The sequence below is a fragment of the Octodon degus genome, unplaced genomic scaffold, assembly GCF_000260255.1.
Source record: "Octodon degus isolate 3935 unplaced genomic scaffold, OctDeg1.0 scaffold00120, whole genome shotgun sequence".
Lineage (NCBI taxonomy): Eukaryota > Metazoa > Chordata > Mammalia > Rodentia > Octodontidae > Octodon > Octodon degus.
In genome coordinates this window covers 7,671,667-7,689,093 of record NW_004524696.1, presented here as the reverse complement: position 1 = coordinate 7,689,093, position 17,427 = coordinate 7,671,667, and the positions used below count along the sequence as shown (strand labels likewise).

At 36.4% G+C, this 17,427-nt stretch overlaps 1 protein-coding gene across 7 annotated transcripts in view; it reads right to left on the bottom strand.

The window, feature by feature from the left end:
* The window catches only part of Atp9b (ATPase phospholipid transporting 9B (putative)), a 449,279-nt gene that overhangs the window by 179,772 nt on the left and 252,080 nt on the right, over positions 1-17,427 (bottom strand). For all 7 annotated transcript variants that reach the window (XM_023700057.1, XM_023700058.1, XM_023700059.1 and 4 more), the window contains exon 12: positions 9,528-9,688. In XM_023700057.1, coding sequence (XP_023555825.1) covers positions 9,528-9,688 — 161 coding nt within the window. The remainder of the gene's footprint in view (positions 1-9,527; positions 9,689-17,427) is intronic.

The following is a 17,427-nucleotide window of genomic DNA, read 5'->3' as shown; positions in this document are numbered from 1 at the left end:
TGTACCACAGTTTACTGGGTGACTTTTTAAAAGTTTGCATTTTCCATGTTTTTGATGTTATAGCTATATTTTGACTTTAAAAGAAAGCATACTGCATACAAAAAGATAAACCACGTCATATTTGGGACCTTAAAATTTTGACTTGTGGCTGGGATGGTGGTATATGCCATTAATCTGAGTGTTACATTTTGTGTCTGGATGCCCCCTCAAAGCCCCAAGTGACAATGGAGAGCAGGGTTTTCAGAGGAGGCTGAATCTAGAGTTTGTGATTGGTTTGTATTCTAGTTCATGGAATGGAAGTGTGAACGTTACACCCCCCTAGGGCAGATAGCCTGCACACAATGTAAGGGAAGGAAAGGTTTATCTCTCTCACTGTCCTCTCCTTTTGCTTTGGGTAGCTTACTCCAGCATGAATGGCTGGCTGCCATGCAACCCTGTGTTGGAGCCAGCTGCAATGGACTGCAACCTCTATAACCTGTGAGCTAAAACTTTCCTTCCTTAACTTTAAGTGTGGGGTGTTTTGTCTCAGCAATGAGATGACCAGCATTCAAGAGGCTGAGGCAAGAGGACTGCCAAGAGTTTGAGGTTACCCTCAACCAAAACTACAACTGCCTTGGAAAATATTACCATGGAAAGTATTCAGAAATCTGTATTTATTTGTATAACTTCCTTTACATACATAACCAGGAAATGTCTGTAATATCTTGGGGAATGACAAGCTATTCTGAGCCAATGTTACCAATGGAAAATAATAAAAACACTGTGCAAAATGTTTCTTAAAATTTTTAAGAGGCTGTAAGCTCAGCACTCTGCAGGCTGAGGCAGGAGGAATGTTGTGAGTTCAAGACCAGCCTGTGCCACAAAGTGAGCCAGCTTGAAATGTGTAAAAGACCCTCTCAAAAAGACCAAAAAGGAAGAGAAAAAAAAAACAAAAAAACCCAAAACCCTCTCTACCTGAGATCTCAGGCTAATCTCCATGAATTATAGTCTTTTTTTCAACTGTCCACCTAGGTAAGGAAGCAAACCTGAGAGCTCAGAAGCAATAAAAGGTTAGAGGTCTAATATAAAATATAAAATGGAGAACTAGAAGCCAAATACGTCTTCATGTGGAATTGAAGTCAGGTTCACATTTCCTAAATAATTCAGTGACTCTAATTCTTAATCTTAGATGTACACCATAATGCAAGGGGTGTCTGAAAGTCTAATGTACCTTTATTTTTAATCTGAACTTCTTTGTATAATTATTTTGCCAAATCCAAACAAAAACCCTACCAAAAAACCACCTCTGCCACTATCCAGAACACAACAAAGAAACACCATTAAAAGAGCCAGAATCAGAAAATTCAATAGAAAGACAAAGGTATCAGACATTACAAATAATAGGTTTAGACTATGTATTAGAGTAATACTTGCATGGAATAGGTAACTACTAAAATAAAATAACGGAGGAGTCATCAATTATTGAAGAAATGAATTACTTTAAGAGCTACTTAGATATAGCCAAAACTGGAATTCATGACTTGAAAGACAGGTAAGCATAAATAACTTGGAATAAACTATGGAGGTTTAAAAAAGGGGCAGAAATTACAAAACAGTAAGAAAAACAAGTCTATCTACCAAATCAAGGAGCCCAATTAATCCTTTGTATAAAAAAAAGTCATATCTAAATACAGTATAGAACATCAACAATAAAGAAAAGCTATAAAAGCAGTTGGATTAGTAGTAGACCATAATTTTTTTTTTTTTTTTTTTTTTTTTTGGGAACCAGGGATTGAACTCAGGCCCTTGCGCTTGCCAGGGAAGCACTTATTCTACTGAGCCATCTTCCTGTCCCCAAAAAGTAAGACTTAAAAGGACCTGCTGAATGGCAAGAGTGGAAGCTGGAAGTAATTAAAAGAAATGTGACAATCTAGAATTCTAGACTACTAAAATAATTGTTCAAGGAGGAAGCAAAGAAAATCAGAGAATTCTCAATCGAGATCAATATTAAACACATACAAAAATAGCTGTTGTAAAAGAGAAAAAAGTATTCCATATGGAAGGTCTGAGATACAAGATTGAATAAAAATAGGTAAGACAGAGTATCATGTTAAACAAAGGTACTATCTTTAGATTTCAACAAATGTAGAATAATGACTTAGGACTAGGGATGTAGTTTTGTGGTACAGTACTTGCTTACATGTGCAAGGCCCTAGGTTCAGTGCTGCATTAGGAAAAAAAAAAAGATTTTAATTTCTAGGGTAACTAATGAAAGAACAGAAACTTTTTAGATAAACTACAAACTACTAGATAAATGAACTCAATGATTGTATCTGCAAAGACACAATTTTCAAGAAAAGTTACATTAACTATAATGTTTTCGGGCCTGGCAATTAACACACTATAATGTGCCCCCTAGCCTCCCCAAAATTTACATGGTGTACATGCATATTTATTCTACCTCAATATCACGTCTCAGTTCATTACAGTATCAACACTAAGTCTAAAATCCACATCCTTGTATCTGTTTCTTTCAGTCTAAGATGGCAGAGGTGTTGCCGATACATTCTCAACAACTGAAATTCTCCAGTGTATGTCATGGAGGACCACACCCTAGATAACAGGCTTCTCTATACATCTTTTATAAAGGATGTCCATCTCTATGCTTGGCTTCTTCTGAGGTATTTGGACAGATCCTTAATTACTTCATCAAAAAAATCATCTGGCCACACCCCTGGGCTTCTCTCAAGTGCATTCTTTCCAAACAGTGACCAACATTCTTAATTTGGATTTCTTTTACAATCTTGGTTTCAATTTGCAAATCTGCCAAAAATCAAGTCCTGCACATTCTATCTAGGTCTAAAGAAACTAAAGACATTTTTCACTAAGCATTATACCTGGAAAACGAGGTAGAAAGATGTTGAGTGCATTAGCAAAATACAATAAAATAGGTGGGCTGGTGATATAGCTCAGCAGACTAAGTGCCTGCTTAGGCAAGTGCAGGGCCTGGGGTTTGATCCCTGGCACCACAGGCCACACTGGCCTCATCCATCCCCAGGCATGGGCAGGCTGAGCTGGCCACCAAGAGCAGGTGTGGTGATGCACGCCTGAAATCCCAGCACGGGGGAGGCTGAAAGCAGGAGAATCACTATGAGTCCAAGGTACCCTGTACCAAGAAAAAAAAAAAAGCTCAAAAAGAGTACATGATCTGAAAAATAGTTTGATGAGGCTCCTAAGCATTTTTCTTTAATAGAACTTCAGAAAAGTACTAGAATAAATTATCATGTGATTGTGCTACCTGACATTTTTAATAGTACAGTTTTTAGTGTGCTGAATGAGCAGGCTCCAATTCAGACATCTGGTGTCTTTCAGATCACTCATTCTGAGCATTTCACTAATAACCCGCCACTCTGCCATCACCACCATTGCTTGACTAAGACAAATCAAAGGGAAATACTATCTCCAAACACATAGATGGCCTCTTTCAAATTCAATGATTTAAGTAAAGACACTGTACAGGAGATTCTTAAGTATTTCTCAGAAGACACTGTTATCACTACTGGCCACATATGCCTTATATGGGAGTAAAAATCTTTTTGACCTAGCACCAAAAAGACAATTTTTAGATGATCAACTAGATTATTAAACAGCAATTCAAAGCCTATAGACAAAAGTAGCAATAACTACAAAGAAAGTAACTGCAAAGCTCCCTAACCTGAGGGAATGTCAGATGTACTATAAAGAATTTTGACAGCATGTTCTTTCTTTTGAGAAATGTACAAGACTTAGGAAAGATATTCATTTTAGAATCACAAAATTAAAAGTTAAAGCATAAAATTTTTCCTTTGGAAGACAAAGTAAATTGTATTAAGCAACTAAAAATTATTTTATTTTTACACAGGAGGTTTTAAAAAGTCTAAATTTTGAAAATCTGAAAAGCCTTCTAAGAATGGTGGGCAATAGATGGAAAAGCACTTTTACTTTCCAGACTTGCATACCTTGCAAAATTAGGAATATATAACCTTTATTAAATCCAAAAATATATTTAGCAAACACTAGAATGTATTGTTAACCACATTTTATGGAGAACTGGCAAAAGGAAAACAAATTTGCTTTAATCAAATGTAAGACTCAATTGTCGAAGTCAGCATCCCATACTTTTCACATTTTACAGTTCTTATTTCTTCTGTTAAATCTGTACAGCTGCATTCTGATTGTGAAAAACAATGTAAAGTATTATGTTGAAGTAGGCGTGAGATATTTTGGAGCTAAACAGAGATGCAGTTATAATTCTATCTAGTAAGCCTTTGCATGCTTGACTGAACATGTTAAATATAGAATTGCTCACTGAAAAACTAGAATAAGACAGCCTTTAAGGAAGCTTGGCATCTTCCTCATTTTGCAAACATGTTTTTTCTTTTTTGTTTTTTTTGCAAACATGTATTTTAAAAAGGATATGCAAACTAAAAAGTGCAATATATTTATATATGTGTATATTCTTAAGTCTCTAGAAACAATGAAAGTTTTCACAGAATTTAGCAAGAGATTATAGGTAGGTCTTTTTTTTTCTTACTATATTATTGTCAGATAAGAAAAGAGTGGAAATTTAGTTTGATGATGCTTTACAAATACACCAACTTTCTTAATTATAATGAATTTTCCTTGTTATTTGGATACAGGAGAGAAAAGTCTCTTTATACTATTATACTGCTAAAGAAACAAATGATAGTTTTAAAAACTACAGGTACAATAGGGAAAAAAGGAATAAAATTTGCAATAGCCTTTCTCTCTGAGGTCTTAACAGGAACATCACAGAACATTCCAGGACACCCCTGTCCAATCAAATAAAGTGAAAAATAATAAGACTAATGAAAGCAGAGAAGAGAATTTTTGGATTCCTAAGCCAAGATCGGAAGGATGATGCTCCCTGGATAGACATGTCTTATGCAGGCCACTGTGTGGAAGGCACAGAGGAGAAAGCATGTATGGTGCCAGGTAGTACTAAGCAGCTTGTCAGTACCATCTTGAACACTCTCTTCCTCCACCTAAACTACCCTCCTTTTCTTTTCTGGTAGCTTTGTTACACAGGCTACAGCTCCACAATCACCAACTCAGAGAACCCTTTTCTTTCCTGAGCTCTAAGAGGTTCTTCTCTCAGGTCAAATGTCTTATTTTGTTTTAATACTAACATTTGCCAATATACAAATACTTTGCTTATATGTTTATAGTTACCTTCAACTAGAAAAAGGGTATAGTATTTGTCTGGACATTCATGTGCATGACCAATTCTTTTTTTTTTTTTTTAATGTATTTAGTACATGGTCTACAGGGTCTCACTATGTACAGAAGACTCATAGTGATTCTCATTGTTTTCAGCCTCCCAAGCACTGGGATTACAGGTGCACACCACTGTGCCCAGTCTCAATCACCTTCTCAGTGTGCCATGGGGATAGGACCGACATGGCATGGTGGGGATGGAGCCCAGTGCACTACGCTCTGCCTAAGCAGGTGCTTTAGTCTGCCAAGCTATCTGACCAGCCCTCATGTGCACAACCAATTCTTGCACTGAGCATAACACCATTTGCTACCATTGCTTATCATTTTATATACAAATAAAGTACAGTAGGATGGACTGTGAGTAATAATTTTATTTCCATGTCTTATTTCAAATATCACAAAGGCCATTCCTCTATAGGTGATTTTTACATTGTTGGTAGCCTGTCTTCCTCTTTGAAAGACGACTATGTTGGGAAGACACTGGATGATTAGGTATTTTGTGCCCTTAGCTACTGAGATAATGCCTTTTAAAAGCGCAGGGCCCAGGTGTTTCTAGACAAACCACAAAAACAGAAAAAGGAGTACTTCTAAACTAATATGAAGAGGGCTGGTCAAGTAGCTCAGCAGATTAAAGCGTGTGCAAGCATGCACAGGGGCTGGAGGTTCAATCCCGGGGCCTGCCATGCCGGCCCTGCTCCTGGGGCATGCTGAGACAGCAATTGAGACTGGGCATGGTGGCGCACACCTATAATCCCAGCTCTTGGGAGGTTGTAAGCAGGAGGATCACTATGACTCAGATCTAGTAGTGAGACCCTGAACACCCTGTAGACCCTTCCCTAAAATACAAAAAATAAAGAATATGAAGGAAAAAAACCCTCAACAAAGTGAGATGCTAATAAATCACTGATCACAATAAATTTTTTTATATTTATTTTTTTATTTTTTTTAATTTTATTTGTGTGTGTGTGTGTGTGTATGTGCGCGCGTGTGGCCAGCTCAGCCCACCAGGGGGCGGGGCGGGCTGGCATGTGGTGCTGGGGGATTGAATCGCGGTCCCTGTGCTTTGCTAAGCTTGTTCTAAGTAGGTGCTTTAGACCACTGAGCCATCTCACCAGCCCTGATCACAATAAATGTTAAATAAATGGAAATAAAAACAAATACAGTAAATCATTAATCACAATACATGTAAAATAAAGTCTAGGACAGTATTAAAAAAATGAAAACCAAATAAATAAATTAATCTACCTGTGGTTTATAAGAGATTTTTATGTACCAGAAAGACAAAAGCATTTCTAATCTGTAAACATCTAAAAATATAGCCTAAAACTATTATACTGTTTGTAATTAAAAGTTAAAAGGTTTTCTTAAAAAAGAGAAGCACATAGATAATATCAAAAATTACATCAGAAAAGTCCTTCTTATGTACTTTTAAACATAAATTTATAAAATTTACCATGTATCAAACTAGAATGCCAATAGCATCATTATCACCACCACCACCACCACCACCACCACCACCACCACCACCACCATCATCATCATCATCATCATCATCATCATCATCATCATCATCATCATCATGTACAGTGCAATTCTGGAAGCAATTTATAGAAGAATCCCCAAAACACTTTATCACTAAACTCTGAAAAAAGTGAGTTAACACTGTAAACTGTAATATAACTCAAAAGGCTACACTTCCAAAATGTACTCTGGAATACATTAATTAATCCACCACCTTTAGGAGTTCTCAGGCTGAGTATCTACTCTAGCCATGGAGATACTCCTATAAACACGTACAGGTATAGCTGAACTGGCTCAGCCCAGTCACTGGGGCATGCTTAGCATGAAATAGGCATTTCTATCAGCGAGAAACAGAAAAGCAGGAGACTTTATTACTTAAGTAATTGGCTATCTTTCTATTATCTAGCCTACATGCCAGTGGGCAATGTGAAAGTGGATATCAGGGTTGTATATGTGGGAACAGAGCAGAAGGAGGCACCTGGGAAGAGTGAAATCCAATGGAAGAAGTTGGTGGACTAGGATGAGATATTACAGGAGCTTAAGAATGAGTCCAGACATGTGTACTCAAGTTGAACGCATTCAAACTGGGAACTGGTCCAAGAACCATATTTGAGTAAGTAAATTCTGCCTTGGCTGTTGAATAAAGCATTTACATGACTTTACTTTTTTACTTTTTTTTTTTTTTTAATTTTAGGGAAGGTTCTACAGTGTGTTCAAGGTCTCACTACTCAATCAGACTTAGAGTGATCCACCTGTTTATAGCCTCCCAAGTGCTGGGATTACAGGCGTGTGCCACCACAACTAGTCTCAATTGCTGACTCAGCATGCCCTAGGGGCAGGGCCAGAACAGCAGGTCCAGAGATCAAACCCCCAGCCCCTGTGCCTGCTTGCAGGCGTTTTAATCCGATGAGCTATTTGGCTGGCCCCTATTTTACTTTATAGAAACACTTTAAGGCCACTTATTCAGTGGATCTTTTGGGGACAAAGGTATATTATTGTATAAAGCCACCTGGTGGCACTTAGTAGGTATATGCTTGGATGATAATTATGATGATCTATACAAGCTCAGTTTCCCAAAGTAGGGCAGCAGGTCTAGTCAATAAGCATTTCAGGATCCCCTGGCTCTGGCATGAGGGTACAAAGACAATGTACCAAAGTAGGCTGCTGCTATCTTCCTGGAGGTCAGTGGAATAGAGAAAGTCAACAAGGAAGAGAGAGACCTACATAGAGATACCTACAGAACTCAAAGGCTGATGGCATAGCTTCATGTAGAGCTTCTGGTCAGAACTAAAGGACTCTCCAAAGTGGATATTTAGGAAAACTCTGAGTGACAAAATATGTCTAAATGCAGATACAAGAGCACTGAGACAGGGGCTGGGGAGATGGCTCAGTAGAATAAGTGCTTGCTTGGCAAGCGCAAAGGCGTGAGTTCAATCCCCCGTTCCGCCAAAAAAAAAGGAGCACTAAGACAACATAGATAAGCAAAAGAGGTATGAAATATTGGCATGGTTGTGCCATCCCAGGAAAGCAGAGAGAAGAAATGTTGGGCCACTTTAAATGGGTCTTGTAAGCTTGAGTAAAACGGCAGACTCAGGGGTCAACATAAGGAAGTAGAGAAATGAGCAATGATTCTAGAAACAATAAGGATAGCTGAAAATGTGTCTTATCTTCTCTCTGCCATTGGCACTAAGTAGCACTGCATAAAGGGAACTTCCACAGGAACACTGATGCAAAAGGAGGCTGGGCTCAAACCTCAAGGAGTGAGCAAAAGCATCTGGAGTGACTCAAGGTAATCATGTATGAGCCCACATGGTATACAGAATCCTTAACAGGCTGTCACTCCAGTTTATTACTATGGAATGAAGGAGATGTCACCCTTTGGAACACCTTTAGGGAAAGCTCATATATAGATTAACACATGTCTCAGCTTAAGTGTCGTCCTGTTTCATTCCATTCTGCTTTAAATGATAGCTACTCTATATTCAATTCATATAAAAAATTTCAAGTATACAAATTAAGGATGTCTTTCTAAAGGTAATCATTTATAATATGTAAAATTATATTCTGACCTCTAGTTATACAGATTGTCATTTTGAAAATGGTTCATATTTAAAACTGCCTTACACAATATTTTTATCTACCTGGAGTGTGTGTGTGTGGTTTTTTTTTTTTTTTTTTTTGGTACTGGGAATCGAACTCAGGATCTTGCATTTGCCAGGCAGGCATTGTGCCACTTAGTTATTTCCCATACTTTTTATCTACCCTGAAAGATACATCAGATCTTAGTTTATATACAAGTAATTTTTTTTTTTTTTTTTTTGGTGGAACCAGGGATTGAACTCAGGACCTTGCACTTGCCAGGGAAGTGCTTATTCCACTGAGCCATCTCCCTAGCCCCTAAATACAAGTAATTTTGAAATATGAATAACACACAGATCCAAGAGCACTGAGAATAAAATGTTTTTCAGCAATCAATAAAAATTATTCTCTCAGATTCAAATTTGTGCTTCATCAAGAAATGTCAATTATTGAACATTATCAATACACCCATATCAGGAAAAGTATAGATCCTTATGTTCTCTTAATAAAGCTATGCTTTGAACAGTTTCTAGAAGGACTTCTCAGATTCATCATTTACTGTCTTTCTCTTTAGCTTTTTTTTGGACCATTTCTTTCACAATAAGAAAGAAAAATACTGACAAAATCATAAGCTATAAAACCGGGTGTCTTATTTTAATTTTTAGACTTACCTTATGGGAATGATGTAGGAAAACAGAAGAAGGAATCGAAAAAGATTGCGGTACCATGGACCTGCAAATCCCTGTAAGGTTACCATGACAATGGACAGAACAACTAAAGCGAGAAATAGAGCTTTCGTCAGCTGATTCAACTCCACATCCAATAAACCAACCTGAAAAAGAAAAAGCATAACTTTAATACATGACCAAGCTGGCCACACATCCCTAATATTGTAAACTAGAAGACATGATAATGATATAAAAGGACTTAAGGATTTAAGTATTAGTCTTTTTTTTTTTTTTTTTTTGCGGAACCGGGGATTGAACTAAGAATTAGTCTTTACAACGACATACAAAAATAGTTTGCCTAAAAAACCTTTGATAGATTTAGGCAGAATTTCTGAAAATACGTCATGATTCCCAGAAAGAGTCTGCTGACAAATACAAGGCCAGAGTACACATCCCAACTGCTTGGTCAAGTCCTCCAGGAAAATGATGTCAAGATCAGTGACCATGACACAAAGAATGACAAGTTCAAACGAGAGCTGTAGGTCTGCACAGTGCCCTGCCCCTAAAAAAATTTTTTTTGTGACCAAAGTCTTATTTCCCTTGACATGTCCTACTGTCACTTTCAAGCATCTCTGCAAATCCCTGTTTAAGAATTTTATTCACACTGAGGCTCTTGGGGGTTGGGGAGATGGCTCAGTGCAATAAGCGCTTCCCTGGCAAGCACAAGGGCCTGAGTTTGATCCCCAGTTTTACAAAAAAAAAGTTTACAGACTGAGGCTCTCAAAACGAGAGAGAGAGAGAGAGAGAGAGAGAGAGAACCAGCTGCAAGAGTCTGAGAAGACTTCTGATTAAAAAAAGAAGCAACACAAGGTAGGTAACTTGTAATAAAACCCTTTTTAAATTCACATGAATTCTGCACTGCAGGTTCTCTCTCTCTCTCCTTTTCTTTCTTTCTTTTTCTTTTTCTTTTTTTTTTTTGGCAGGTTCTCTTAGTAAAACACAATGCACTCAAATTCTTTCTGTGGGTCATTTATTAGCTGGCGAAACTGTGAGAAAAATCATGTCAATAAGTAGTAGTTCTTTTCTGTTGTTGATCTTGGAAACAGTAATAACTAGCCACTCAAACAGCACTCATACTGTAAGTGAAGAGAAAATGACTCTTCTGAAGCATATAACTTCAATTTTGAGCTCTAGTAATCTCTACAAACTGCTTCTTGCTTAGTTTCATTCTTGAAAGACCACAGTGCAATATACTTTGTGGAGATGAGGTATATACAGAGTGACTGGGTATTACAGGGAAGCTGCAGAACCAGACAGGAGAAGGAAAGCAGCACAGTGACTGAGATTTCTAGAACTCTGCAATGAACTCATTCAAACGCCACCTCTGCCTCCTAGCTGCATAATTCTGGGCCCCCTGAGTCTTAGTCATCTTAGCTATAGAGATGACAAGGCTGTTTTGTCCCCAAAAGGACTCTAGAGATAAAATGACTTGAAGCACACACAACACACAGTTCCTGTCATGCAGGCAGTCCAAGATACATGTTGTCATTGTTACACAACTGTATTTGAGTCAAGTTTCTTTGCAGACTATGTGATTTCGGGGACTTCCTTAAACTCTTTAAATCTAATCTTCTCATCTGTCAAATGGCACCAAATATTGTGGCCAAAGTGGTAGAGTAACTCAAATGGTAAGCAGGGGACACAATGACAGGCTGGGGGGGGGGGAGAGGGACATCCATCAGGATAGGCCTGGCAATGAACAGAATGCAATGGCCTCCTGCACTGACGTTCCCTAGTCTGAACAGTATACTGAACCCTATCAGGCTAGACATCTCTCTGCCACCTGAATTTCATATGAGTCTGGCACACTTTTGTTATTGTTTTGTTTTGTTTTGTTTTGTTTTGTTTTGTTTTGTTTTTGTGGTACTGGGGATTAAACTCAGGACCTTGTGCTTGCCAGGCAAGTGCTTATTCTACTGAGCTATTTCCCTGGATCCCTCTGGCATAATTTTGAACATAAAGTACAAACAAACAAACAAAAATACTCCCCAAAATAATTGTCAAAACCTGGATAAATAATAAATAAGATAGTATACATCTTACATTAAACCTTTGAGAATTGCTGAGTTAATAACCTGGCTTCTTTCATGATCTCTTGAAAACCCATACAAGAGCCAGTAGAAAGCTACTCTTTCCTGGAACTCAAAATTTATACATGTCTTTGATTAATATTTGCTACAAACTGTTGATGAGAACCTGTCCTGAGGAGAAAAAACAAAACTTTCAAAAAGCCAATGAAGTGCAAGTGTTAAGAAAACTAATTAAACAAATAATTACATGCTCACTACATCTTAGGCTAAACTCCAAGGTTATGAAGTATGTAATTCTGAGATTTATTTTAATCTGCAAGAAATAGCAAATCTGGTAGGAAAAATAAGATGGACAGCAGTAATATACATTATATAAAAATTATAAAATATAAACATATTTCTCTTACCAGGTTAGCTTCCAATCTCATTATGAAACTGATAATCAGCTTTACTGTTGGTAAACACATGATGGGCTTTCAAATCACCACAGAAACAACAGGATATTAAAAGATATCCAGATGCAATATGACTGATATCTGGTTGGCACAGAGGCTCTAAACTTAAACCTAACAGAAAGGTACGGAGTCTACAGGGTCAGTTGGGAGTTACAAGTGCCCATTTCTAGATGCCTTCCTGCCCTCATCATGCAAATGATGTGGTCGAAAGAACCAAGTCCATTTGCAGTGTGGTCTCATGTGGCCACTTTGTGTCTTGTCACTACTATACAAGATTCCTACATAAGGAAGCTTCAAATAAAAATCATGCATCAGTTTTATAGGAATGTCTCCTTACTTTAACAATAAAGGGTCATGGCTTGCTATTGAACTCTCCTTAGCACTGCAGTTACAATGATACAAACAGTGGCTCATTTCAAATAGAATCTCTTCAAAGACTACACTCTCAACTGCATTCTTCCGAAAGCACACACTGTACTCTAATTCTTAGTACAGTAATAGATCAGTCACCTTCAAACCATGCAAATCGTGCAGAAGACTAGTCCACAGGAACATTTCTGAGCTTAAGAACAGGCACTCTTTTATCTATCTCTTAGTCTTGCAGCAGAAGAGTTAACCCAGACCATTTTCCTAGATAATGGGCAGTCTGGAAGGAACTATACTTAACGAGTTCTGAAAATTCTCCATGTTGTTTCCTGTGCAGGCCTGTGCCTTCCCTTGAGAATGAAGCTGCTTAAGACTACAGCGGCTGATTTATCAGCTCCATTTAAAAAGCAGCACAAGGAGGACAAATATCGTGCAATTTCCGCTGCTTCCCCACTACATAGTTTATGCTTGAATTATTGAGAAAAATAGGTTTTTGGATTAAAATGAAGAAAAATTAAGCCAGGGAAGTAGAGCATGTTTCAAAGCCCAGATCTTTCTGCTGTGACAAAGGCGGTCTAAGTTTCAGGCCTCACTGAGGATCAGATGAAGTCATTATTCATTCAGTCAGGGAAAAAAGACTCAATTACCTCAACCTAAAGATGCTATCAATGAATGCAAAGTGCATATTTTACTCTATTCATCCAAATCCCATTAAAAAGTGAAAGGAATGATTTAATCTAGCCTTCCAGAGTTGGTCTTTTTTTTTTCTTTCTTTCTTTCTTTTTTTTTTTTTTTTGTAATAAAATAAAGAATCACTGTCTTGCAAAATACATAACCACTACCTCACACTTCTCCCCTACACCATAGCAATGGGAGACTAAAAGCAGGGACAAAACCACTCAGAAATAAATACAAAGTTTCCTTTGAAAAAATGCCATATAGAAGATGGAAACATTAAAAGCAGCCCACTGCACATGGATATTCAGATCATTCAAGGCATTAATACCTTTCTAATTAACTAAGACAGATGCGGTCAGCTGTCTCAGAAGTGAGTATTATAGCTTTGAACCCAACTAAGTGCTGTCTTCTCTCATTCCCTTTTAATGTAAAGAAAGTCATGACAAATGCAGTAGAGTCATATCCAACTTTTCTATATTGAGGTATTGCCTGTACATTTTCTGAACTGTGACTACTCTTCATGGAGTTTAATTGGAAAAAGTTATAGCACAGAGTGCAATCTTGACCTTTTCAATTTTAATAAAAGACAGTGGTTACAAAAAAGTATATTTCAACACTTATTAAACCACTTTCAATTAATAGTTAATCTTTAGATTTGATTTCTCTGAAAAATTCTTAAATGATGTCCTCACTCCGCACAAGCCAAGAAAGCATGCACTATAAAAAAGTACTACTAATAAAAATTTTTATGAAATAAAAAAAAATGCAACTTGGACTCTTAAATACTACTTAAAATAAAAACTAGTTAACTTACAAAGTCACGGAATCTACAAAGAAAGTGGTGGCTTTACTTGAGGTATGAATGTATGTTCTTTAAAGAACTTTGTGAATACCTGAATAGAGTGGATAGCTTCTACTATGACTACAAAATGTTTTCATCCATAAAATATATTATTAATCACTTGAAGTAATTATGACTATATAAGAAAAGGTAAATTAACTATACTAGGAAGTAATTTTCAACATTTATTGTTATTTCCTATATTAGTAAAGCAAATTTTCTTCTCCTTGTCATAATATTTGTTTTATTTGAAGCAACTGTGATAACAAAATTAAATACGCTACTGGAAATTTTAATCTCCAAGGGAAAATTTGTGCATTATGTCTAAGACAACCACAATGGCTCTGTAAAGGGGCTTTTCTAGGATAATGAACACAATAATTGCCTGTATAATCTAAAATGCTACTAATGGCAACGATCACAAATCCATTTAGCTCCTCTTTAATTTATGTACCAAGTTTTAAATAGCTAATGGTTCTCAGTAAAATAATGGTTTATACCAACAATAAAGGGTAAATATGGTATCCTCCTGCTTAATCAAGAAAAGATCAGTCATTTTTTTTTTTAAATGAACACATGGATGAGTGAGAATCGGCTCTGATCTCTATAACCTGGCACCATTCCCCTCCATCTCAAAGTAAAAACTCCCTGCACACTATAAGTTTCTGAGACTCAATGTACACACCGAATTAGAACAAAGATCTCATGTCATAAAACCTTACGCCCTATTAATGTCAAATGAGTAACAGATAAAACTAAATGCCTGAGCACTACTAATTGTTGGTAACATGGCTCCTGAATTAATAGTATGTGAACATCAAAATACTCTAATATTTTATGAATTACACATATGCACTCTTTACATGGAAATATTTTAGAATAGCAAAATTACAAAGTGTAAAATTTCAAAATGCCATATTATGCACTTGCAGAAAGCTCACTATTATTTTAATTTGTCCTATATTTTCCTTGTGAATATAGTACAATGTGAAAAAGACAAAAGCTCTCAAGTAAATACCTAAATTCAACCTGGGTATGGTGACATATGCCTGAAATCTCAATGCTCTGACAGGCTAAGGTAGGAAGATCACAACTTCATTCCCAGCCTGGACAATTTAAGAGACCTTAGTTAGACTCTGTCTCAAAATACAAAATAAAATAGGACTGGTGATTGTGGCTTAGCATGAAAGCCTTAAGTTCTAACTCCATAAAAACAACAATAAAACAAAACAAAATTGTAGGAAAATGAATGGACCTCAAGACTCATGCTAAGTGTAATAAGACACAGAAAGTTAAACACTGTGTAGTTTCCCTTATATGAGAAACACAGAGCATAAATAAAGAGCAAAGTGAAATACAAATGATAGGAATCAGAGAAATGAAATTATGAAGATGAGGGCCATCTAAGGATAACGAGATCTGAGGATAGACACACAAGGAAGAGGAGAAACGGAAGTAAAAAGGATCAAGATGTGATATGTATATGCACCAATCCCCTATGAATGTATTTATTCTGTACTGCAAAAATATATTAGGAAGCAAAATTTGAACCTAATTCAATCAAGACTACACAGAAAAAAGTACAGTTTATATGTGAAACACTACTTAAGAAAAGTGTTACTAATATTATGTCTTTTACTAGGTAAATTATTAATGGATCAATCTATCAGTCCTTCATTCAGAATTTGGATTGTGAGATTAATACACAGCTATGCTTTTATCTAACAAATTCTTATAAAATGCACATTTCTTTGTAATATCTTTGAAAGAAAGCAGCTTTATATTTTCTACTTTTAGTGTGGTTCTAAAAAGCAAGAGAAAAATTTAATTTTCAGACATTTATCTGCATTTCTATATTTCAAACACATGAAACACAATACACTACCATACATCTGAATCCTAAATCTTGGAACATTAACATTTTCAATTATGGACTTTAAAAGCATTATGATTTTTTTTTCTTCTTTTTTTGGCAGAACCGGGGATTGAACTCAGGCCCTTGCATTTGCCAGGGAAGTGCTTATTCCACTGAGCCATCTCCCTGGCCCCTAAAAGCATTATGTTTTAAAAAGTAATTAGGTAGTTTTTTTTTTCCTTCTCAAGTTTCTTTATGTATATATTTTGGATATGAACTACTGTCTTAATTGTTAGCAGCAATGCAGGGTGACCACACACTGAAAACATGCCTATTACTATTTGTTGCCCCAATGATCTGTGAAATAAGGGTTTCTTTGGGCCATTATAGTATATATGGTGCAACAATCTGTGCTTGAGAAGCTCCTTAAATAAGTATAAACAGGACAAGAGCATTACAATGTCTCACCTTAATTTTTTAAAACTCAAAATCTGTTTTTACATAATAAACATTTTAAAATATAATATGTAAGAATAGCCTGCATTCTTACCTTCCAGCAAATTTTACCCAAAGAAATTAACGTTTTGTCTTAGAAGTATTATTGAGAAAGCTTCTCCTTCAATATTTAACATTTTTACAATTGGGTTCATACCTTTTCATATAAACAAACAATTATCAGTGTAAACATCATCTACTATACAAGGGAATAAGGCTACTTTCAAACCCAGAGAAAGCACACCATCAGAGGACAAGGTTCCTCACAACAATGAGCACAAACCTGATGCCACTCAATCTCTGATGTGTGGAATAATCCACACTGTGACTTCACTTTGGCCGGTAGAATGATTACTGGAATCTGCAGGCACACACTCTGCTAGTGTGAAGGGGCTTTCCTGCCAGCCTCTTCAATCTGTGGAACTAGTCTTCTAGAGACTTGCTATAGCATTTTCTGTGATTCCTTTCTACTTACCAGAACATCTTTTATGAACATTAGTAACACCAGAAAGCAGCCCAACTTGGTTCTGTCAGTTGATGTCTGACAGTCTTTTTTGGTATTAGAACCTTGACGACTATATCATCAATATACCAAAGCTCAGCAAATATAAAGCAATACAATGGCTTGAAAATATTGCTAAATTGTAATTTGTTTATTTATTGGTATTGGGGATCTAATTCTGGACCTTGTGTTTGCCAGGCAGGCGCTTACGCTGTTGAGCTATCACCCTGGCCCATAATGTTGTAAATAATTGTAAATTAGTTCAAATATTCTCAACTGTGATTCATCAAAGCCATACTGAAAAAGTGAAATATGCTTAGAAAACTATTTTCCTATTTAGTTTTTATTCTATGTATACAAATAACAAAATATAGTACACAATATTAAGATAAACTTATAAAGTATCTAATACACATTACTTTTAATCTTATCTATTAAAAGTCAACATTTTATTTGAACAACAGGGACAGTGAGAAACTAGACCCAGAATTCATTCCCATTCCAACATTACACTTTGAATATAGTGAATAACACATTCACATAAACATTTTACTATTTTTATAACCATGTTTTGAAGCTGGAGAAGCAAGGTGAGCATGCAGCATAGTGAGGATTAACCAG